This window comes from Zonotrichia albicollis, chromosome 14 (assembly GCF_047830755.1).
Source record: "Zonotrichia albicollis isolate bZonAlb1 chromosome 14, bZonAlb1.hap1, whole genome shotgun sequence".
In the NCBI taxonomy this organism is placed as follows: domain Eukaryota; kingdom Metazoa; phylum Chordata; class Aves; order Passeriformes; family Passerellidae; genus Zonotrichia; species Zonotrichia albicollis.
This window is the reverse complement of record NC_133832.1, coordinates 1,796,446-1,821,214: the sequence shown is the minus strand read 5'-3', so window position 1 is coordinate 1,821,214 and position 24,769 is coordinate 1,796,446. Positions and strand designations below refer to the sequence as shown.

General features: G+C 50.1%; 1 protein-coding gene across 2 annotated transcripts; it reads right to left on the bottom strand.

Moving 5' to 3' along the window:
* Positions 1-929: 929 nt before the first annotated feature.
* ENOX2 (ecto-NOX disulfide-thiol exchanger 2) lies at positions 930-24,691 on the bottom strand. 2 transcript variants are annotated; one of them, XM_074551866.1, is made up of 15 exons: positions 24,537-24,691; positions 17,026-17,163; positions 15,491-15,622; positions 13,822-13,977; positions 12,929-13,135; positions 11,981-12,214; positions 10,033-10,245; positions 8,422-8,528; positions 6,233-6,347; positions 5,689-5,870; positions 5,043-5,150; positions 4,195-4,251; positions 3,121-3,229; positions 2,796-2,881; positions 930-1,495 (listed from the first exon to the last, which is right to left on the bottom strand). In XM_074551866.1, the coding sequence occupies exons 3-15, from the start codon at positions 15,585-15,587 to the stop codon at positions 1,364-1,366; spliced, it is 1,803 nt and encodes a 600-aa protein (XP_074407967.1). In that variant the 5' UTR covers positions 15,588-15,622; positions 17,026-17,163; positions 24,537-24,691; the 3' UTR covers positions 930-1,363. The 2 variants fall into 2 exon arrangements, with proteins under 2 accessions (XP_074407967.1, XP_074407968.1); XM_074551867.1 differs by lacking the exon at positions 24,537-24,691 and adding an exon at positions 21,299-21,454.
* Positions 24,692-24,769: the final 78 nt, after the last annotated feature.

The following is a 24,769-nucleotide window of genomic DNA, read 5'->3' as shown; positions in this document are numbered from 1 at the left end:
GCAGCAGGAGCACAGGAGTGCTCTCCTCTGTCCTTCCTATTGCAGGGAATGGTGAGGGGAGAAACAGAGCCAGCAGGTCAATAGCTGGCTCCAAGCCTGGCTTCACCAGTGGAATTTTGGGGTTTTGGATGAGGAATCGGTTCACACACCATCAGGTCTCTGTGCCAGGTACACAGAACGCACCAGAAATGTCCCCGTACTCACCTGGGCACTACCTGGGCCTTGGCACAGGGTGGAGAAGCACCTAGCAGGGTGACACCAGGGTTGGGAAATACCTGAGAACAGGAACATTTGAACTGGGGCTTCTCCCCCAAAGTGAGGTGGGATCAACAGCCCAAGTGAAGGGCACCAACACCTGGGGCATGGGGAACAAGAGGAGGGGCTGGAACTGTGCCAGCTGCCGTGCTGGGAGCACATTGGGATGTCCAGAACAGGAATAACTGCACAGGGTGACTGAGAGCTGTGCCAGGCTGGGAACGTGAGGCTGCTGCAGGCAGGAGGATCCAGAGGGCTCCAGGCAGGCTGGGATGGGCTGAGCTGTGCTACCCTGCACCTCTGCACAGCTGGGCACGAGCATGGCATGCACTGGGAACATGAACAACAGGGCTGGCAAGGATCGGGAGCAGAGGAGTCTGTGCTGCTTCAGCTTGGTCTCCAAAGCAAAGTAGGTGAAGGAACTGAGTGGTAAAAATCACCAAAAGTCAGGCTGATGTCGCTCTTCTCCACCCACATCCCCAGAAAATTAAACACCCTTCCCATGTAGAAGATTCTGTACAGACTGACCCAGAGCATGAGTGGCACTGCCAGAATCCCCCTCAGCCCCCACACCTCAGCTTAACTGCTAACAAAGAGAACAGCAATAAAAGAAACAATTCCTTGGCTCAGAGGCCCCTGACACATCTAAAACTTCTCTTTAAACATACCTTGGCTTTTACTAATAGAAATATCTAAAAAATGCCTCTTTTTTTCCCTTTTGGTGATCTAGAAACCAGAAGATGCCCCTTTGTTGTTGCTTCAGGACAGTCTGTGGCTGTTCCTAGCAGAAGGAAGGTCGAGGAGGAGGAATTTGGGCACACAAGCACATACAACATTGGCAGAACACAGAGTCAACACGCTGTGCTTCAAAGGGTCAGGCAGGAGCTTTTTTCCCCAAATATACTGAACAGCACTTGCCCAACAACAAATAACTGATCAAAGCAGCTGCAGAACTTGGAAGTTCTTCATGTGCTACTCTGGACTTGGTTTCACTTTTACACTTTGTACCCCGAGGCTGTGATGTGAGGGAATCATCAGGAACAGAGGAAGGAGCATCCCAGGTTTTCTCAGCTTCCATATCCCACTGTTTCCAGCGTTCAGTCAAAGCTCAGGTCATTTTCAACCCATCAAAGCCACAAAACTTCCACCTCTTCTCCAGGCTGGCCCCAACCCCGCTGAGCTCCTGCCGGAACGTGTTCTGCAGTCGTGTCATGAGCACCTCCACCTCGGCCGTGCAGATCTGGGGAGCACAAGGAAAACAGCACTGAAAGGGAAGATGGGAGCCCTGATGGCTGCTGATAATTCAAACTCAAACAGGTACATGGCTGAAGCTCATCCAGGCCTTCCCTGAGCTCCTGGGGTAATGCTGGGACACCAGGAGCTGTGACAAGAGCTAAGACTGGGGTTGCAGCACTGCACAGAAGGAACTGAGGTGAGCCCCAGGTCCTGCCAAGCCGCGCTCAGGGCTACAGGCAGCTTCTGAAGGGCTCTTCCACGGCTCCAAACCACCTTGGATCTTAATTTTTGTGCTCTCTGCTGATCTTTTTGGTGAGAATGATGGACAGGGAACAGGGGAAAGATATTCCTCTTCCTTTCCTATTGGCAGCTTCAAGAAATCAGGTCGTACTTCCAAGTACTCCCCCTCCTCCTGCCTCACCTCAGGCCCAAAGATCTGCTCAGGGTTAAAAACAACATCCCAAACTAATCTGAACTCCTGCAAGAGTCAAGGAGGAGACAGAAGAGCTCAGAAGGAACACAAAGGACAATGGAAATAGCCCTCAGTGTGAGTGAACGTGAGGAGACTGATGCCACAGCACAGGTTAAATAAAGGGTGGGCTCTGCACAGGGGTTCTCCCAAGCAGAAGCTCCCAGAAGCCCTTCTCTGCACTGTGGATACCAAAGAGGAAGTTCCAGAAAGCAGCTTGAGTGCTATGAGGCAGTTCTGTAGGAGTTCCAAACCAAAATAAAGGCAGCTGGTGGCCCCACAGACAAACCCCAAGCTAGAATTAGGAGATAAAATTATTAACTCTGTCTTTATAAGGCTGGAGCGAGCAAGGCCAGGGAGCCATGTTTTCATAGGAAAGGGTAAACTAAACACTCATTTATATACACAAGCAGCTGGATAAGTTCCAATCCAAAGACAGAATTCCCATGACTGTGGGGCCTCCTGTCTCTGGGGCTCTTTAAGGAAGACAGCTGGAGAGCTGAATAGAGGACAATGAGATGTAATTCCTTCCTAAAGGAATGAGATGTAACTCCTTCCAGAAGCCTTTGCACAGTTGCTCCCATTTACTCCAAAAAGGAGCACAAAGCCAGCAGGACATGGGACATTGGGGGTGTAGTTAGTGGTGAACCCCAAAGCTGGGCTGCTTTGGGCAACCTGGAATAGTGCAAGTGTCCCTGCCAGGGCATGGAGCTGGATGGGCTTTGAGGTCCCTCCCAGCACAAACCACCTTCCTATCATCCTGAAATTCACCCCATGCCCCATTCCCCTCAGCAGATTTCTGCAGGGAGCAGAGCCCAGGCTGTCCCACACCCACCTTGCTGTCCAGGCGCTGCAGGTAGGAGCAGATGTACTCAATGCTGGCTCCAAAGGGATGCACGTGGAGAAACGTTGAAATTATCCCTGGGGAAAGGGGCAGCACCAAGGTCATTGTCACGAGACAAAAGCCAGCTGGGAACACCAGCCCTGTGCCCCTGCAGGCAGCCACACCCTGACCCCAGCAAAGCTCAAGGTTTTCCTCAGTTCCAGGACTCCCACCTCCCTTGGGATAAGCAAAGCAGCCAGAGGTGGGCAGGAGGAGTGCAAGGTCACCTTGAAGCAGCTCAGGTCTCTGGAATCACCACAGAGCCAGCAGAACTCACCAACTAAGAGAACTTCTCGTTCAGATTTCACAGGGCTGTTGCTCAAGGTCTTCTCCACTGGACATTCTTTCTCCTGGCTGCAGGCACAAACTCTGGACATGCTGCTCTCCTGCAAAAGCCACAGGACACGTTCCAGACAACCTGGCACACCAGGGACTCCCTTGGGCAGGCTCCACAGAGCCTGCAGGGGTGTTTTCCTGGCTTTCTGAGTCACTGCATCCATCACTGCTGTATCTGAAGTTTATTTTCAAAAATGCTCCCAGCAAAGCACAGCTGTGTCCATGGTGCTGGGCATCATCCACCAAGTGAGATGAAAAGGTCACAAAGCTCAGCAGATGCCACCACACACCCTGCACCAGCCCTGCTCCCTGCCACGACATCTGCTCCACAAGGGCCTTGCTTTAAACAACAAAATACAAACCAGACCGTGGCCTTACCATGACTGATTAAGCTGCAGAGGTTTATTTCTCAAATGCCCACACTGACACAAATGGGATTAATCAAGTGCCATGGGGCTGCACAGGGCTTAGGATCAGACTGTCCCTGACTTGAGTTTGTGGTACTGAATTAAAACAGAATTGGGCATAATTTATTATCCCTGACATAAACACAACAATGCAAAGACGGCAGCTGCACTAAAAGCAGAACTTGCTTTTATTCCCTAGTTTTATGTGCAATTCCAGTGGCCTGAGAGCTGTGGACAGCTATAATTGGGAAGAGCTCCCAGTGACCAGTGAGATGGGCTGGAGGGAGGCCAGTGACCAAGATAGAACTGAACAGTCCCCTGGGTTTGCTCAAATTCTTACACCAGTGCAGTTCTCGCTCACAGGGCTGAGCCTGTGCCCAAATGGCCTGAGCTTCCACATTTGCTTCTAGAGGAGAAAGAGCAGCTCTGCCCTGTGGAAGCTGATCAGGGACTGCAGCCCAGCAGCTACACTGCAAACCCACAGCCTGCCTGCTCCTGAAGATCACAGAATCATGGGATGGGTTGGGCTGGGAGGGACCTTAAAGCCCACCCTGTTCCACCCCCAGGGACACCTTCCACCATCCCAGAGCAGCAGCTCTTGGACTTACATTGCCTTGGCAGTCAGCTGCATCTCCCTCCTTGTCCTCTTCATCTGCCATGCTCTGCTATATATGGGCAAAGAAAGGAAAGATTACTCATGATAATCTCTTATTTTTGTTTTGAAGATCCTGCTCTGATTATTACTGGACTACACAAAACCATTTTTAGTTAGTAGAAAGGCATTATCTTCCCTAGCTCCTGGAACAAAAAAGTGGGACTACAGATGGAAAATAGATAAACCCAGTCTCTGGCTCTGTGGGCCAAGGGGAAGTGCTGCCTCATGCTTCTTTTGTAATTGTGTCTGTGCTATAGAGAAAAGAACTCAGCAAGTATAGAGTCAAATCCACGATCAAACCAGAGGGGATCAAACCTGAGAAGCAGCACTATGGATTTCTGTTTGGAATAGTGCATGGATTTTTGTTTGGAATAAACCCACCAAGAATAAAAATACTAAAACACTCACAAAAATTTCCAGTTCCCAAGTGTTTTATGGAGGGCAGATCAAAACATGCTCCTAAACCACAGTTGTAAATATCAGTGTCTGATAACTGAGACCTTTTTTCTTGTCTTTTAAAAGCTCACGCTACAGAAAACCCCGTTCCAGCTGTGACACCACTGTACACTGTTCAGTGACAGTCCTGTTTTATTTATACAGTGGCTGAGATTGTCTCACAGGTACATGAAGCAACTGTAGGTCCATTCCTGACAGACATCCTGCAATTTGACAAGTAATTTTTCCTCACTTTCCAAGGACAGCTGCTGGAACCAGGGCTGGGCATTCCCACCAGGAGTGCAGGACAGATGTCCTTCACCACAAAGGTGAGGACTGCACAAGGATGACCTGCATGGCACATACCTGCTCCTTCAGGTTTTCTAGTAATGTTTCTATTTTAAGTTTGTCTTCTTTCACTTTTTCCAACTCAGCTTCTCTCTTTTTGTACTCCTCTTGGACTTTCAAAAGATGCTGGAAGAGAAAAGATAAACTCTTAACCTGCCTTCCACCAATTATTGTTCAAAGACCATAACATTTAGAAGGGCTTTTCCATGAAGACCAGACAGATCACATCCAGAACCACTACAAGATGAAATATAAAAGAAGGATCCACCTTAGAAACACCTTTGCCTATTAGCAAAATTAGAAAAAAACCACAGTTGTGTAAACATGGGGCAGTGATTCTATCCCCAGTGGATGGGATTTCCCATTTCTTAACTCAGTTGGTTATGGACAGACTTGGTACTTTGGAAATCACAGTAAAGAGCACACAAAGAATCCTTCAACTATGGATTGTTTCCATGGGACTTAGCAGCTAACCCACAATCCCTGGTATCAATATTTTCTTTGGGATTTTTTTTAGCAACACTGGACACAACAAAGTTGCTCCCCGCTGCCAGATTGGATCCTGCTAAAATCCTGCTAAAATGTTTTTCCAAGTATTCCTGCCACCCATCCCAGCCTCTTTCCCCTGCAGCACAGCCCCAGCTATGAAAAATTCCTGGCCCACCTTCTGCATGCCCTGCAGAGCCTGCTGGAGGAGCTTCATCTGCTGCTCCTTGGTGGTGTCCTCGTCCCTGGAGGCCTTGCCCTGCTCCTGCTTGAGCAGCTCCACCTCGTTGCGATAGGCGTCCAGCTGCCAGCGCAGGCTGTCGTTCTCCTCCTTCAGCGCCTCCACCTGCGACACCAGCGCTGGGGACAGCACAGCAATCAGGACAGCAGGGACAGCAGGGAAGCCCTGGCTGCCCACGGGCTCAGCAGCTCGGGTTACAAAGCCTGAGCACACAAAGGAATGGCTCCAGCTGTTTGGGATATCGCAGGGCTGGAGCCCCTCTGCTCTGCAGCCAGGCTGAGAGAGCTGGAGCTGTCCAGCCTGGAGAAGAGAACGATCCAGGGAGACCTCAGAGCCCCTCCCAGGGCCTAAAGGGGCTCAAGAGAGCTGGAGAGGGACTTTGGACAAAGGATGGAGTGACAGGACAAGGGGAATGGCTTCCCACTGCCAGAAAGAAACCGCTGAAGGGAAGCACATTATGAGCTGTAAAAAGGGATTTTACCTGACTCTTCTGTTTCTTTCATCTCTGATGGATCTTCTATTTCTTCATCAGACATCTCCATCTCCTCCTCTCTCCGAATGCCCATCAGCTCATCATTGTGGATGTTACGGATCTCCTGGGGTTCAGAAGCAGAGAGGGTTTCAATACAGATTGCGAGGAACAGGTTGGCTGAATGAAAAGTTCCTGAAATCTAGGTCTGCAAAAAACAACTCCAGGACATGACTTAAAAACTGGCACAGATTATTAGATCAAGGGCAATATCCAGCACAAGTCACTCTGTCAGAGCTACTGGGATTACAGACCCTTCCATCTCCCTTCTGCTCTTGTGATGAGGCAGCTCAGCCTTGCTGTGCAAACCTGAGGAACTGGAGTCAGCCCTAATTCTCTGGAGCCAAAAGTCCCAACCTGAGCTGGGACAGAGCAAACCAAGCTACAGCTGCACCTCTGCATGTACAGGGATCTCCTCAAGGCGACACCAAAAGGCTGAGAGACCCTTTAGCCAGCATCTGGTATCTACAATGAGGTAAGAGACATTTGAAATTACACCTAAAAATGTACCATATACTAGCAGCATTTTTATAAATATATAAGTATCTGCCAAAATCTGCATCAAAAAGCTGCATCTTGTGGCTTCCACCTTTCTTTAAGAGCAGTCCCTAAGCTGGGGAGAGCAGAACACTGAGCCTGGCAGCTGAAGTGCTGCTGAAAGAGGCCTCACCAGTGGTCTCACAGCCTCTTCCTAGAGGGAGAACTTACCTTGGAACAAAAGACAGCTCCAACTGGAGAGAGAGCTCCCACCCCAGCCACAGCCAGTGGTCAGAAGGCAGGGAAAAACAGGAGCACTGGGCTCAGAGTGAATCTGAATCAGCACTTGGCTTCTCAGGTGCAAAAGAAACCTCGGCTCCTCTTTTAGCTGCTACAAAGGTTTGACTCACTGGGATTGGAAAGTCCCATAGGTGCAGTCTCATGGGGAGATCACCCCTGGAAACTTCCCAGGACAACGTGGGCATTTAGTGTTCAAGCATGGTGGAGGATTAACCACCTGCTTGGTACCACAGGGCCCTGGCTGGGCCTGATCCAGAGTCTTCCCAGGCTGCAGCTTTGCAGGAAGATGGCCTGGACAGCCCAGTCCATAGGGATCACAGGCCTGGACAGCCCAGTCCACAAGGATCACAGGCCTGGATACCTCCAGCTCACAGGGATCCCAGGCCTGCACATCCCTGGCCCGTGGTGATCATGGATCAGCAGCCTCTCAGCTTTGCTGAGATTCACTCTGGATGGTAAATAATCTTAAAGGTGAAAGACACCTCCTGGCTTTGCTGGGATAGACTTGCTTTTCAAGTTTGTAGTAAGGAACTCAATATCCCAGACAAATCCAGAACCACAGGAAGATTTGCACTAGGGGTAAGCAATGACAGCCAAAGGGAACAGGACAGGGTGGAGGAGTGGGATAAAACCTCATGAGACTCAACAAGGCCCTGCACCCCCAAGGTGGCAGCATGGATCTCATCAGAGCCCCCAGGACAAACATCTCCCCACCCATCACCCTCCCAATGGACACCCTTTCTTTACCTTAGCTTCCTTATTTCTGACATTCTGCCTGACACTCTTATCTGATTTTATAAAATCTTACTGGACTAAGAACTATTTTTCCTCCTGCAGGAAGAGCAGTGGGAGTGACAAGCATTCTTCCATCAGTTCCTTTCTGATCACCATTTTCAAACCACACATTTCATCATGTCACTTCACGGGATAAATACACAAACATGAGAACATCGTCCCTCAAGCTTTCCAGGCTGTTCATCTGCAATTATTTCCACCTCAAGGTGGAAATACCACATAAAATGTGATAAAATATTCTGACGAAACTTAGAGCTGCTGGTTTTTTAATCTCTCTAGAAATCCTTCTTGCTTTAATATCAGCAGAAAAATCAACATTTATCAGCAGTATTATGACTATTATTGTGCACAGCTTCCATCAGCAGGCAGGTCTCCATGTATTGCTACTGGTGACACAAATACCAAGAGAAAATTTATTACCTGTACCACAAGAGCCTCCTGAGTGATTCCCACCTCACACTGTGAAGGAAGGTGTTGTTATCCATGCGAGCATCGCGCAAACTGAACATCAACATCCTGACAAGCAAGAGACCGTGCTGGAGGATCTAACACAAGAAAAGATTACCAACCTCTGCTTGTTTGCACCACACGCTGATGTTCTTACGCTGAGCTTTCGTGAAATGGTCCCAAGCCTTTTGTTTGGAGGCAGAATGGTACACGGCCACTATCTGCTCGACTGGAGTGGCAAATCAGCAGCAAATCGGGCCCGAATAGCATCCAGAGAGGGCGAACAAGAGGAGTAAAGGAGTAAAAAAGTGGAATCAGGCAGGTGGTTTGGCTCCCCTTTTCTCATAACACTGCACAGTGCTGATGCTACGCTCAGGGAGGGGGCTCAGTGTCTGGAAAGAGCCTTGTGGGCTTCACCAGCCCAGTGCCAAACGCTCACAGAGCAACGACCAACTGGGGCACGGGCTCTGCTCTCAGCTGGGAAAAAGGCAGGACATGTGGAAAAAAAAAGGCAGCACAGGTGCTGAAAAATATCCAAATATGCTGTGTGAGGCTGGCTGGGAGTGTAAGTTCAGAGGGGCAGGACTCACCTCTGAAATGGGGTGATGAGCTACAACCATGAGTTGGCCTTTGGACAGTGCCACAGCTTGTGTGAGCTACAGGAACACGACCAGGACCAAAGCAAAGGCACCAGCCATCAACTATTCTGGGTTCTGGGATTTATTCCTCCTGCTTCTCTAGAAAACTTAAGAGGATTTGGAATAGACTCAGTGTTTCTCCTTTGAGTGAGCTCTCCTCTGAGAGCTCATCCACAGCACAGAGCACATCCACTTGATTTTTTCTATGCTTGTGATGCAGTATCCATAATTCTCACAAAATAAACACATCTCCCTGGTTGTTAGAGTAACCTAAGAATGGCTGAGATATCAGTCTTGGTTTTAGAGAGTGGAGACACACACTAGTCTCTATTACTACTTACTCTGCAGTGCTCATTGTAAGTCCCTCTGGACCGTGTGCCCGTAGTTTTTACCATTAACATAATTAAAAGGAAAATAATAATTAAAAAAAACAAGTAACAGCTAAAATTACTAGATACAAAACCAAAAGTTAAGAATGCTCAAAAGCTAGGCAAGGGGCTCAAAGAAAATTAGTACAATTGTGGAGAAGGTACTTGCAATGAAGTAAAAATATTCAGATTTACTAAAGCAAGGATGTGTAAGAGGCAATGAATGGTCTGAGAAACTATTACAGATCGCATCCTGGAATTAATACAGTCCATGCCTCTTCCTTGTTTTCCTGGTTTTATAAAGTACTGGGATTTGAAAGACCCAGGGTCTGCAACAGGGTGTTGGAAGCACTCTGCTGCTCCTACCTTTTGCGAACAAATCCTGCACACTTCGCTGAGGCACCAGATTCCCAGGAACTTACCTTGTTTGTGCACAGGAAGGGTTGAAAATGTGACAGAAATAATAACAAGACAATAATTAAGAGGAAACAAATTTAGAATTCATTCTCTCCTCCCCCCAGATGTGGACTCTTACTCCAGTAAAAAGTACCACAAGGGATTTTTGCCAGGTTAGTGCCGTGTGATTCCAAATCAGCCGGAGCTGCACTGAAGCAATTTTTGCCACTTCTTTTCCCAGAGCCCTTTAAGTGGGGCCTCTCCAGACTCTGGAAATGAAGAGTCTTCCCTACACCACACAAACAGCATCCAGCTTGGAGACACTACTCACACTGCACCAGGATCCCTGAGAGAGCCAGTTTGAACTTCTCTTTAGCTTCTTCCATCTCCTTCTCGTGAGCCGCCTTCTCGTTGACGAGCCTGCGTATGTGGCTGTTGGCTGACTGGATCATGGAGTAGAAGTTGTTGGCAGTTCTCCTGTTCACCTCCCCGCGTTCTATCCAGGTCAGCAAGGTCTGGATGGCTTCCGAGAACTTGGTGTCATCTGCAGGAAGAAAGGACAACTTTACACCACAGCTCTGGGGTGGCCTGGGCAGCTTTCAGGTGCTTTCCTCAGAACTGAGCTGCTCTTTCAAAGGTCAGCATCCTTCAGGCGACTCCATCACAACTCCTGGAAGCAGGGAAGGATCTGAACAGGTGGCTGTACAAAGGAAGGCAAGTCCAGCACCAAGCTGGATCACCTGCTGAGGTGCAGCAAGAGGAGGAACAAGCACTAGAAACGTACTGGAAAACGTCACATCTACTGAGATGGAACCTTTTGTGAAAGGAGATGATCTCCAGCTCCAAAATCATCAGATCACACATGAACCTCAGGCTTCCAAGAATGTCTTACATTAGTCCTTCCAACCAAAATTATGTGGAAGAAACTTGTACTGAACAGTTTTGATTTGCAGAAGTTTCCTGCACTCAACGGGTTTGTTCAGCCTTGGGAAAATAAGATTTAAGGGAGACCTCATCACTGTGTCTTGAGGAGGGCGATGAAGATGGAAACTCCTCTTTTACAAGAGAGTCACCTGGAAAGGATGAGGGGGAACGGGTACTCCTGGAGACAACTTTTCACAACAGCAGCATTGTGGAAGTGCAGGACTCCCCAGTACCAGACACTTTCAAGACTGGGCTGGGCAGAGTGTTGGGCCATCTGGTCTAGACCATGCTTCTGCCAAGAAAGGTCAGGCCAGGTGAGCCTTCGGGTCCTTTCCATCCTGAGATTCCACAAATATGATTCAAGGGCAGGGGTGTTCCAGATTGCAAGGCAAGATGTATTCTATTACCATCTATATAGCAGATTGTCTTTTGTCAAGTGGGCAGTTTGCCTTATCTCTCTCTTTGAGTGACCACAATCACACCTCCCTTGGGAGGGGACATTGCTGATAACAGCTATTGAATGTCACTGCATGGCTGATAAAAACTATAACATCCTGTGACCGTGGTCACAGGGGTTTTCAGGATGAGAGAGAGACGACAATGTTGACTCCATTATGAGAAGGCTTGATTTATTATTTTATTATATATATACTACATTATAACTATAGTAAAAAGAAAAGAAAGCAAAAGGTTCCTCAGAAGGCTAGCTAAGCTAAGAATAGAACAGAAAAGAATGATAACAAAGGAGCTCTCTCAGACTCTGTCCGAGATAGCTCAGTCCTTGATTGGCCATTAATTGTAAACATCTAAGAGGGGCCAATCACAGGTGGACCTGTTGCATTCCACAGCAGCAGATAATAACTGTTTACATTTGTTGCTGAAACTTCTCAGCTTCAGCAGGAAAACCCTAAAGAAAAGATTTTCACAAAAGATGTCTCTGACAACATCCCATTGTGAGATGGCCTCCGCCCAGAGGGAGGAGCCAAGCATTCCTACCCGGATATAATCCAGAGGTTTGAGACACCAGCACGGCTTCTCCATGGGATTCCCCAAAGGAACAGCAGCTGCCTCTCCTTCCCCTGGATCTTCAGAGGAAGAATCCATCCTTCCCTACAGGATCCTGCTCCAACAGAACCACCCCTGACACTGCAGGAGAGCTGAGCCACAATTCCAATGGGACTGCCACCAACACCCTGACCCACAGAGTGTCGGGCTGGGTTCTGACTCTGCCAGTGCTGTTTTAGTTTACTGCATTATTTATTTTATCCTCTTATTTTTCTTCCCTATTAAAGAACTGTTATTTCCTAGAAGGAAGATGGGGGCAGACAGAGCTCTGCCCACCCAGCCCCTCTCACCTTTGAGCTTCTCGGCCACCACGCTGCACTCGTGGTCGGAGTAGTGCACGACGGGGGGCGGCGAGGGCGGGCGGAAGCGCTCCTCGGCCAGGCGGCGCCGGTGCCGCTCCTCGCGCGCCAGCATGCGCTGCTTGCACTCCCACTCGTACAGGTCGTCCCGCGCCTGCGCAAAGTCCACGTGCAGCCGCCCCGTGTCCTTCTTGTCCGTGCTGGAGCCCAGGCGGATGCGGTAGCCTGCCAGGAGGGACGCTGGTCAGTAGGACTGGGCACTCACCTGAGGCTCCCATGGCTAAAGGAGCCCAGAGGGTTTGGCTAACAGGGAAAAAAACCCCACTAGGCAAGCCAACCAGCCAAATAAAACCCCACTAAGGCAAACCAACCAGCCAAATAAAACCCCACTAAGACAGGCCACCCAGCCAAATAAAACCCCACTAAGACAGGCCACCCAGCCAAATAAAACCCCACTAGGGCAAGCCAACCAGCCAAATAAAACCCCACTAAAGCAAACCAACCAGCCAAATAAAACCCCACTAGGGCAAACCAACCAACCAAATAAAACCCCACTAAAGCAAACCAACCAACCAAATAAAACCCCACTAAAGCAAACCAACCAGACAAGTAAGTCCAGCCCACCAGCCAGCACATTAGGAGCAAACGTCCATTTTTTTAGGCACTATATAGAGAATTAGCTGGATACTTATCCATGTAAGATGGAAATAGACTCTGCACCTCAGCTCAGTGTTTTGTAAACATTTTCAGGTGACAAAGCATTGCTGCCTTTCCTCTCAAGAGCTGTTTTCATATATTTAAGCAGAAATGCAATGGCAGCAGAAGGCAAAGTGACACAGCATCAGAGAAATCTGCCCCAATTCTTTTGTTCTGCCTATAACACACCACCACAGTTCTGTCCCAGAATTTTAAGCTTCCCTCTGAGCCAAACACACCCACCAGACAGGTAAAGTGCCTTGTCCACCATGAACTCCTCAGCAAAGCGGATGTGGCAGAAGTTCTTCTTGCTCTTGCGGATAGCTATGACCTCCCCACACTGCTCAAACACCTCCATGATGATCTGCTCTGTCCCGTTTTCCGGCAGGCCTCCAACAAACACTGTCTTGCACCCTGGGGGCCTCTCTCTCGTGGCTGGAGGGGGAAGATCTGAAGAGAGAAAGCAGAGCAGGTCAGGTTTTGGGTTGCCAGAACGCACTCCTTCCACCTGCTCCTGTCTCCTGAGAGATAACCACACCTTCCTGGCTTCCTCCCAGCACACACCTGGCTATGCCACGCTCAGATTATGGAGTGGATCCACAGCACTGCTGAGGTGTTGGATAAAAATAAGCACATTCACCAGCATGTTTGCAAAAAGAAGATCTTGGGAGTCTACACTCTCCTGAGTGCAGGAGGTTGACTAAGCTGCTGTCAAAGAACACGAGCAGCACCAGGGGCTCCCAACTTCATCATGGAAGGTGCTACAAAACCACAGCTTAAAAAAATGTCCTAATGTAAATAACATATAAAAACATACTCAGGGGATTCTTTGTGCCGCAATTGCACACACTCCAGACTTGTGTGCTTGAGCTACACCTCACACTGCACACAAGAATCAAACCATGAGGACTTCAAACACTCAGTGACTGGAATGGCTTCTTCCCTAGACCTTATCAATCTAGCAGCTGAAAAGGCTATTTCTGAAAACGGCAAACAGTGACAAGACCAGGTTTTTGCTGTTGCTCTGTCACTCTCTTGCCAGCAGTGAGTCCCAGGAATGGCCCTTTTCTCACACACACCTGGGTTATATAAACAAAGGGATGCCCTATAGAGACAAAGCACAAGCAGACAGTTACGTGGGTTAGGTGGGAAGAGAGTGCAGCTCTTGCAGTGAATGATCTCCTTCACAGCCGGCATGTCCGGAGGGATGGGAGGTGGGACAATCCCCAGGCCTGGCATCATGGGGTTGATTGGAGGGATTCCAGTCATCATGCCAAGAGCAGGATCAAAATCTAAATGGGGGAGAGAACAAGGGAGTCAGGCGTGGGGGGTAGAGTCATACAGTGACTGTGAGCCCTGACAGCAAACGGGGAACACTCCCACGCATGCCGGTGAAAATCAGCAGCATGCCAACATCAAACTTTACATCTGTGCCCTTAAAATAGTTTTAAAACTATTTCATTGCTCATTGCCACAGTCAAGTAACTTTTCTCCGTTAAAATAAATTATTTCCTTCTCTCCTCTGTAGACACTGGTTCCCATTTAATGTCCAACCCTTCCCAGAGAGGTTTGTCCACAAAAAGACACCTGTGACATATAGAAACAGTGGAAAACCTGACCCAGTTTGGTTGTGTTAAGTAGTTCAGCAGCACAAACAGTTGTGACGCAGGCTTAAGAGCATCAGGAAGAATTTGTACATGGAAAAGGTTGCCAGGCATTGGAAGGAGTGGAGTCCCCATCCCTGGAGGTATCCAAGATGTGGCACTCAGTGCTCTGAGCTGCTGACAAGGTGGGGATCAGTCACAGGTTGGACTCGATGCGAAGGACTTTTCCAGTGTAAATGGTGCTGGGCTTTAGGGCATCACCTCACCAAGCAGACAAGTGCAGCAATTGCAGCAGCTAAGAACCTGCCATTTCCTCAGTACTTTGAAACACAGTCACAGCAAAAACACATCTGAGGCCAATCCTTGCCACCAACCCGCGTTTTTGGAGGAAGGGACAAGAAACTTTCCTTTTCCAACTGTGAAACATGGATGTGGGAGTACATGGGAATTGTATCCTTATCCATGGGATAGGCTGTGTTGATTTTTCCTTCATAGAAGAATGTCAGCAGGAGAATGACAAGGAAACAGCAACTCCACAGCAAAGCCAAATGTGAAACAAGGCCTTGGGGACAGGAGAGAACTCTGTTACTGTGGAGGGAATTGGGGCTGTTCAAACTGGAGGAGAGAAGGTTGTGCTGTCTGCCAACACAGACATTCCCTCCCCAGGTGAGCAGACAGGGCTTATGGCAGGGAAAACATCCTTCTTAGTGCAGTAAAGCACTGGAACAGTCATTTCCATTCAGGACTTTGATGTCCAGCATCCTGCACTGCTGGGAAATCAGGCACAGCTCAGCTCTGTTCCTGCAGGAGCTCTTTCATCCAGTACAAGATGATTCAGCCATGCACATGCATTTCACACTACAGGGTGGTCATTTCTGGAGCAGAATTCTCCATGAATTTCTGCCATATCCACTTGGCCACCCTGTTGCTTTCCTCTTCATCTTCCTCCCTTCCTTATCAACCAATGCAGTTCAGTTTAGACTAACATGCTCCTGGATATCACTGGTTTCCTGACCTCTGTGTGGAATCCTCCTCCTCCTGCACCCCTGCAGGATATCTAGGGGTACCCCACAAAAACTATTATTTCCATTAAAACACAGCATGAATGCATTCCAAGCACAGCTCAGTGTGTACATGGTGGGTGTCTGCCCAGCCCCAGTGCCACAGGCTGCTCGCAGAGAGCAGTGCAGGCTCAGCTCACCGGGCAGGAGGGGCTGTCCTGTCATGCCCATGGGAGCCATGCCCAGGTTGTTCATGGCGGTGGCCCAGGCAGTCGGGTCGGACATTGGCAATCCCATCAGAATGGAGTCCAGGCTCAGATTTCTGCCACCATCTGTTGAGAGGAACATAAAAGTGATTAAAGGCTTAGAGCAGATCTCAGCTCTGCCCAGCGAGGCTCTGCAGTGTCAGCACCCAAAACCAGAACTAAACCCACTGGCAGGGAAGAGACAGTAAAAAAACCCCATCAGTGCTGTGCCTGTGGAGCAGCTGGGACCTGGAAAGCACCTTAAAGCACCTCAGTTATGGGTCATCCTCTGCATTTAACAGCTCTAAGGGGCCTTGAAGGAGCACTGATTAAAGGTAAGGAGACACTGATTCCTCTCAAGAGATTTAGGAACAAAGGACACATCCAGTAGGTATAAACTGTCAGACTGCACTGAACTGAAGGGAGCTGTCCCAGCAGGATCCTCCCACTGCCATTGAAGTGCTCTGTCAGCTCATCAAAACCATCCTTGAACTGTGCTGTAAAGTCCCTGATTCTCCTTCAAGGGTTTTTAACTCTCCAGGGAAACAGCTGCATTTCACCTTCTCTTTCTGCAGCTGAGGGCTTTGCACATCACCTTCCTTCTGCCTCAGGTGCAGCCTCATCCTTCCCTTCTGCACCTGGAACCTCCCTAGGGAAGTTCCCACCTCATTCCTGCAGACTGCTCTGTCCAAGCTGTAACATCCCACCTCCATAGCACAAGCAGGTGCCACATTTCCCCAGTCATACTGGTGGGACTGCAGTTTTCAGCCACAATGTAATCTGCAAAGACATTATTCTGTGTTCCCTTTTTCCCCAATGCTCTGTGAGAAATCCTGAAGCTGGCATCTAGGAAGTTTTCCTTGCACGACTCCTTGATCTGACATTACAATATCATACAGTTCTTTTAACACTTCGATTTTATGACATTATCTTAAATGTGAATGTCTCCAGTCATTCAGCCTGAGGTGTATTATCCTGCTTTTAATTATGGCCATGATTTTAATCTTGAGATTTTGTTCAATTAGGAAAATACATCTATTTGAACAATTATAGAGAATAACAGAAGGGTTTGGGTTGGAAGAGACATGAAAAACCATCCCATTCCATCCTCTGCCATGGACAGGGACACCTTCCACTGTCCCAGGCTGCTCCAAGCCTCACCCAGCCTGGCCTTGGGCACTGCCAGGGATGGGGCAGCCACAGCTGCCCTGTGCCAGGGCCTCCTCATCCTCACAAAGAACAATTCCCTCCTAATATCCCATCCATCCCTGCAGTGGGAGGCCATTCCCCACTCTCCTATCACCACATACCCCTTGGGGAGCCCCCACAGCCCAAGCCTGGCTCCAGGCACAGCAGTGGGGCTGCAGCAGCACACAGCTCCCCCTGCCCACCTGCACGCAACAGCCCTGCATCCAGGCCACTCTTCACAGAACCCTTGAGTCCTGCCAGCACTGGAGCTGGGAGCAGCACTGGAGCTGGCATTGGCTCACCTGGGGGAATGCTGCTCCTCTTCCTCTTTCCCGGGCCACTTCCATCCTCGGCCGGGCTGTCCGACAGCCGCGGGCCAGCGGCGCTGCCCAGCCCCAGGGACTCGCTGCTGGCAGCGTCAAAGGACAGCTGGTTTAAACCTGAAAGAGAAAAGCACATTGAGGGACTTGACTTAACCTGCTTTCTGATGCTTTTGGATCACTGTAGTCAGAGAAATGCCCACTTCTGGGCACAAGCAGCACTCCAAGCCTTGAAGGAATCCTGACTTCTGGCCCCAGCTCTGCCTGATCTGAATGTTACACAATAAAATATTACTCACCAGCACTAATTCTACCACCCACACAAATCAAACTGCCTGAGTGTAAGCCAGGGGTGCATCTTGCCTGGGCTGAGCAGCATTTCAAGCCTGGAAACTCAAAGGACAGAATTTTTCCCTATTTCTTCAGTCCAGAAACACACTGTTAAGAGTTATTTCAGTTTCACCGGTTGAGAATTCACCTGGAGTGATTTACTACCAAAAAACAAGGCACAACTGAGAACATCTTCAAAATGAGAAGATGCTGCTGGAGTTTTTGTTCAAGGAGTCTGCCACACAGCTGCTCTTGGTCACTGCCATGGAAGGGGCTCTGGGATGCACATCCCAAAAAGGAGAGAGCTCCAGACCCCCCCGGCTGCACCCTCCTGTCAGGGAGCTGTGGAGAGCAAGGTCCCCCATGAGCCTCCTTTTCTCCAGGCTGAAGAGATGGGCCCAGTGCCCTGAACTGACCATCGAGCTCCTCACTCCACCTTCTGTCACAGGCAGCACTTGCAGGAATGCAAGACCAAAGGAGCAGTGAAATATCAAGTTTGATTTATCTTTGTCTCAGCAAATTCACCCTGAACAGCCAATACAGTGGAAAAAAAAGAAAAAAAACAAATATTTTTTGTGGACCCATATAAAGTGATAAAAATAACCACATTTCTAAGGTGCTCTGTGTTCCAAGGGGAATCAGCAGAATTGAGAGGAGCAACAATGACAATTCCCATCCCAGGGTACTGATGGGCCAAGGCATTTGTACCAAACCTTCCTCCAGCCCCTCTGCAGCCTTGTGATTTCTGTTCCAGAGGATTCCAAGAACTTAATAAACATGGCTGCTGGGTCTGGCTGTAAATAGCCAAGCGGGTACAGGGAGCCTGGCAGGCTCCTCTCCGAGCCACTGAAAGCTGAGAACACAAGAAGCAGCCAAAAAAACAAGGACTATTCAGCTGGCAACAACAATAGTCACGCCCGGCCACGCAGGATGCCTACAATGCTGTGTTAAATATTCCAAAGGCAAAATATCATGGAGGTCATGAGGGCTCAGGAAAACAAATCTGAATGCAGCAGGTTAAAAATAGAGAGGTTGTGCACAGGGAAGACAGCAGGAGAAAGGAAAAGGAGCAGTTCTAGGCTTACATTGATATTATCAATGCAACAGAAAAGGCAAAATTGAACTTGAACAAGAGTTTTCCTGCATTTGGGAATAGGGAAGGATGGAGAGAAGCAGTGGGACAGCCGGACACTGGTGTCACCAGCATGGACAGACACCCTGCTCTGGCTGAAGACAACACTGTGGAGACACCTGGCACTGACCAGCACCTGAATGGACTCTGCTCCAGCCACTGCTTTCCAACCCACTGGGGAACACAGGCAGCCACTCACTCCAAGGACTTCCAGCCCCAGTTTGAGTGAGAATCTCAATGTCCCAGCATGTCCCCAGGGCCAGCGACAGCCAGAAGCAAAGCAGCACCAGCTGGAAGGCTCTGGGTGGAGGCACCAGTGTGACCTGGAGCAGGAGCCTTGTCCTCAGGGCTCGCCAAAACAGGAGCAGCTACCATCCACCAGAACCCAACAGCAAACATTGAGCAGAAAACTCCTTGGGAAAGCTTTGCTCTCACTTCACCAGGATGGAGAAAAAGCAAATGTGCCAGCAAAGGGCAGTATGGAGAGTGGGTGACGGAAGCCACAAGGGACCTTGCTTGTTGCTCTCTAGCAGCAGTTTGCTCCAAAAATTAAAACAAGCCAGAGAGAAGATTCCTAACACACTCTGGAGTAAGAAACCCCTCATTATGTTAGATTTGCCACCCTACACAGGATAAATGCTGTGGATAACAGCCAACTTTCAGACCCACCTGCCTCTCTCCTGTCATCTCAGCGAGCAGCCAAAGCTCAGCCACACCCCACTGGGTACAGAGAACAGGCTCAGAGAAAGCTGAAGCTGCAGGAAATCCTCTCTCCTGGGCTCTGAGCAGGTTAAAAGCTGACAGGCTCAGCCAGTAGAGCCAGGAGACACAAACAGGAACATCCCTCTGTCCTTTGTGCCAACCAGAACGAGGTGTCCTTGGCCATTCCAAGCTGCTCTGCTCAGGAGGGAAGGCACCAGCACAGGAGCAAACCACAGGGGTTTGCTCAGTATTCCTGTAGTAAGCCAGCCTGGAAAGGCCAAAATAAGATTTCTGCATTTGCTGGGAAATGCTACACAGAAGGTAAGAGGGGAGGAGAAAATCTGGGTTTCCAGCAAGTGTCAGAACTGGTGTCAGCACTTCTAGAGCCATATGTGGCACAGGTGTCAGTGTGCCCTTCATCTCCCTATTCCTATCTCCAGGGATTTTCAGAAGAGTCCATTTAAAAATGGAGTGAGACATGAGGCACTGCCATAATGCAGTGACTAAACATTTAAAAATAAAAACTAGAAGATTCCTCAGCAGAAAAATGGATCAGGGAAAGAAGGGGGGGATGCTGAAAGATGAGCAGAAGGCGACTGAGCAAGGCCTCTCCCACAGCACAGCGGGTCCTTGTGGGTGGTTTTCCCCTTTGGAAACAGGTGCTGAGCTCTGCCTGATGGGAAGAGTCCACAGCTTCCCACTGGCCTAAGCAGCACTGACAATGCACAGCCCACTGTCCCACTGGGCTGGGATCAATCCAGGTCTGTGCTGGGGCTAAATACGGCTGCAGCTCCCACAGCACAGCTTCAGAAAGGGGCTGGGGAGAGAGGAAAGATCTCAATGTTCCAGGCATAAATCAAGGGAAGTATCCATCCTCACTGGGTCCCATGCCAGACCCAGGACAGGACTCGATTTTCCAATCCTAACAGAGCTGGGCCATTTGCCTTAATGACTAGGGGGAAAATAAACCCCAAGAAGTCCCTGAGGCAAACTGAAAAGGCTGTTTTAAGAGCACTCCCATTACCAACAGAAAACACTGGAAATCACAACCAAAACACAGGATTGTGCACTCCTGTGAAACACTCCTGGGACCACTTACAAACAACACAGCAGCCACAGGGCTGCCACCTCGGGATTTGGGCAAATGCTCCCTGCTGGGCTCAGGAACATTCAGTCAAGTGGTGGCATGAGCTCTGCCAACTGCAGCCTCACTCTGCCCAGGCACTGGAACAGCTTTCCTGCCATTCAACAGCAGGACATTCAACATTCAGCACCATAAACCTCTGCCCCAAAACTCAAATGACAACTATTACCAGGTACTCTGACACTGTGACACTCCTAAAAGCCTTTCAATTATACACTCAAAAAGCCTGTGCAGGCTGGTGCTTGTCTGGTCGTATTTTGGGATGTCCTAGAACCCTGTCTGCTATGCTGAGTCACACTTGGGGGTGCCCCAGGTCCCTCTGAACCCCTCAGGTGACATTTTGGGGTCCCCTGGGCTCCTCTGAACACATATTAGGCTTCTCTTACTGAGCATCAGGGGAACTTCAGAAATGGGCTGACACAGGCTTTACTATAAATACGGATTTACCTTTTGCCAACACTGGCAAATTTAGGGAATAAGCACTGCTCAGTCTGAGCAGAGTGACGGTGTTTTTGGGAATAAACTAGATTCCAGGATACACTGTGCCATTGATTACACAGTTCTCATTTTAAGTCCTCAAGAAATGAACTTGAGAGGACACCAAAGTACATCTGCAGCAATCAATTAGAACACAAGAGAAAAGAGACCAGCAGGGAAGGCAGAAGAGAGGGATACCAAAGCTTTGAAGTTACATCTTGATCTCAATCATTTCCTTTTGGAAACTAATTTCCAGGTTCAAAAACTACTGCTGGGCTCATGCATGCTTCTCTACCATACTCCTGGCTCAATTATCACTGGTAAAGCCTCCCAAACATCAGCCTGAGCCAGGAGCTGGCCAGGCACTCTGATGGGAGCAGCACAATTTTGACAGTGACTTCTGTCAACTCCAGATAATCCTGCAGGGCAGCAGGAGCCATGCAGGGAATCCCAGAACCCCCCCAAGTTACCTGCGAGCTGCACGAGGAACATGGCAAGATGCTCATGGTAAGGCAGGAGCTCAGACAGCTCTCCCACCGCTCCCAGCTTGGCTTTGTGCTTGAAAATCCGAGTGCCAGGCTGAGCTCCCTCACTCAGCTCCCAGCACAACAGAAAAGCTGGGACCCAGTGAGAGCAGAGCTGCCCTGGGGCAGGCAGGACAGCCCAGGCGTGAGAGCCCAAGCTGGCCCGGGGCTGGCACCCAGCAGCTCCACGTGTCACCATCCATCTCCTGGCCTGACACCCCGAGGCAGATTCCAGCATGCAGGGACGGAGGTGGATGAGCAGGTGGGGAGGCAATTAACAGCCAGAGCATCTGAATTTGCCAGGGATTTCATCCATCACTGCTCTAAGCACTGGCACGCAGCTCAATAAACCCTGTTTGCATGCCCGAGATTAGTGGCCTTTGCACTGAAAGATTAATTCCTGGTAATCCTTGATGGTAAGAGGCACACTGCTCGCTTTCCTTGCTTCTGGAAGCTTGCATTTGAAAGAAATATATTAATTTCAGGCAGCTAATTGCTCTAGCAAGGCTCTATAAAACCGAGAGACACAAAGAGCCCCTTCCTCCTTTGTGCCCGAGAATGCAGCAGTCAGCAACCCCAGTCAGGGACACCAACCTGCAGAGTTTCCACTAAAATACAGCCACAGCAGCAAAACCTGACCAAGTCCTGTATGAGCTGTGCTCAATGTTGTAACCCAAAACAAAGGAAAACCCTCCTTACCAGCATGTGTGTACATGTGTGGCACCAGCAGCACCCTAACACAGCCCTCGGTGCTTCCCGACAGTGAAACCTGCCATGCCCACACCAAATCATTAAATACTCCCTGAAATGTTTTCAGGATGCTCACAAGGCTCTGCCAAAGCAGCCTCCCTCTGCACACACATCTAGGAATTCTAACCCTGGCATTTCCAGGGGGTGAGCTGCTCGTGCTCCAGAGGATGCAGAGCAGGCACCTGCATCCATCCCTTTCTGTCCTTCCAGACTCCCTCAGCACTCCTGGAGAGCAACATCCAGCAAGTGCCACCTCTGAACAATGCTCAACAGCTCCCGTTTTCAGAAATATCTTTTGGAAAAGCTCGGAGAAGAAAGTTGATGGGCAAAAGGATGCAGGACTAACTACACAGAGCTACTGGGAAAGGAAAAAAAGGGAAAGAAGAAAAAAAAACAGAGGAAAAGAAAAAGGGAAGACACAAAACAAAAGCTCCAGTAAAGCCAGCAGACAGGATCATCAGAAAATCCCAGTGCAAAAGCTTGGACTAATGGGCAAGACAGCCTCATGGAAAGCCAGCATCAGCGTGAGGAAGTGCTGGCTGAGAGTGGAGCAGCTGGATGGAATGGACATGCTGGAACTGAAATAATGTCAGCAGAAAAGCTGGGGATTAAGGGAGAAATCTCACACCATCTTTGGAAGGTATACAGAATACCTCAGTAGCAACACCTGATCTTTGCAATGACTTGGTGATTGAACCTCATCCCTGCTACAAGCTCCAAACATATGACCTTCAACACAGAAACCTGACCTCACCCCAGCTCCCACACAGCTTTCAACAACTCAGCTCAAGGGCCTTTTTAATTAGATCCTCAAAATTCCTCAAATAAGCCTCGAAGAAACAGAGAATCCAACCCCTTGGCTTCCAGCACAGGGAGAAGTATGGCTGGAGTAAGAAGGAACACAAGCTGGAGGGATAAACTCCTGTCCCGGGTCACCTCCATGCTTTCCCACAGTCTCACAACTCTGCTGCAACTTTTTGCAGGAAAATATGGAAAAATACAATGGCTAATTAATGTAGCTACAGGGTAGGTAGGGACAGTGCAGACTAATGAGGAGCTTATCCAAGGATTAATGTTTGTGTAACAAATACGTGGCACTAAAAAACAAAAACATCTCCACGCAGCATGACATTGATGGACGTTACTGGTAACAGCACACAGCGCCAAAATGTGAGGAAAACAACAGAGTAAGAAGCACATAAACCAAAGAAGCTCAATATAAATGCTCAAGGAACCAAACAGATGTATGCATGTGCATGTAAGAGTTACAGTGCAGGGCTGTGGGAGAGCTGCAGCCCACGGCAGCTGTGGGCACCAGCACGAGCATCCCCAAAGCTCCCTGTGCTGCCCACGGCCCATCTGCTGTGGCACCACAGCCCCAGCACAGCCCAGCACGGTGTGAGCACAGCCAGGTGCATCCCACCTCGGGGGAAGCTGCTGCCACCTACACCCCGCACCCCTTCGGTAAACTGCTCATTCTTGGAACACCAGAGGAATTTCTTTACACGCAGCCAATTTCTCCTTGTGCCAATTTCTCAGGATCATTGGGATTGAAAGAGACCTTCAAGGTCACCCAGACCCACCAGCACCACCACAATAACCCCTAAAACACACCCCAAATGCCTCAACACTTTCAGAGATGGCGCCTCCACACTGAGCAATTTCTTCCAAGGCCTGACCGCTCGGTAGGGAAACGATTGTTACTAATTGCTAACCTGAACCTACCTTGGCACACCTTGAGGCCCTTTTCCTCTCACCTTGAGCAAACACGACACAGCACAAGGTCCCGACCCCCCCGGCTGCTCCTCCTGTCAGGGCGCTGTGCAGAGCCAGAAGTTCCCCCCTGAGGTTGCTCCTTTTCTCCAGGCTGAGCCCCTTCCCCAGCTGCTCCGGGTGCTCCAGACCTTTCCGTAACAATCTCCATCTTTTCTGATGTAATTTTAATGTCGTTTTTCAAGTTATTTTAACTACCACTGAACCCAAGTAGTGGCACAGACACTTCCCACGTGGCATAAACTTTCTCACACAGCCTCCCCACCACCCAGCCGGACGCGGTGCCCTGCGGGTGTCCCCGCCAGTCTTCCCGAAGTCGCGACGGCTCCCACGAGGCCGTTCAGGCCCTCCACAAAACTCCCGGCTGGCTCGGCCGGGCCGCAGGTGCGGAGGAGGCCGCTCCTGCCCAGTGAGCCCCGCGGCCGGTCGGGCAGCGGCCCGGAGGGCAATGGAGAACGGAGCGGGGCGGCCCCTCCGCACGCCCGGGCCCGGGCAGGGGAGCGCTCCGGCCCCGGCTGCTGCCGCTGCGGGCCGGCCCCGGCCGCCGCTCGGCCTCTCCCGCCGGGGCGGGGCGGGGCGGGGCGGGGCAGGGCCGCGCCCGCTCCCCGCAGTCAGGGTTCCCATGTCCCGGGTCCGCGGCCCCCCCTCTCCCCTCACTCACCGCCCGGCTCGGCCCGGCCCGGCCGCTCCCGCACGCGCCGCCGCTTCCGCCGCACGCCCCGCCCGGCGCGCCCCCGCTGCGCGCGCCCATTGGCGGGGCGGGCGCTGCGCGCGCACCGTGACGGGCACGTGACGGCGTCCGGCGGGGCGGGAGCGCGCGGGGCCAGACCGGCCCCACCCCTCCGAGACCAGGACCATCCCACCGGGACCGGCCCCACCCACCGGGACCGGCCA

What these genes read in the sequence shown, in the direction of transcription:
- ENOX2 (XM_074551867.1), bottom strand. Translation starts at nt 21,320, where the DNA reads ATGTTCCTCGTGCAGCTCGCAG. An exon ending in GTTCCTCGTGCAGCTCGCAG is followed by an intron (nt 17,164 to 21,298) that starts GTAACTTGGGGG and finishes TTTCTCTTTCAG; the next exon opens with GTTTAAACCAGCTGTCCTTT. An exon ending in CAAGGCACTTTACCTGTCTG is followed by an intron (nt 12,215 to 12,928) that starts GTGGGTGTGTTT and finishes CCCTCCTGGCAG; the next exon opens with GCTACCGCATCCGCCTGGGC.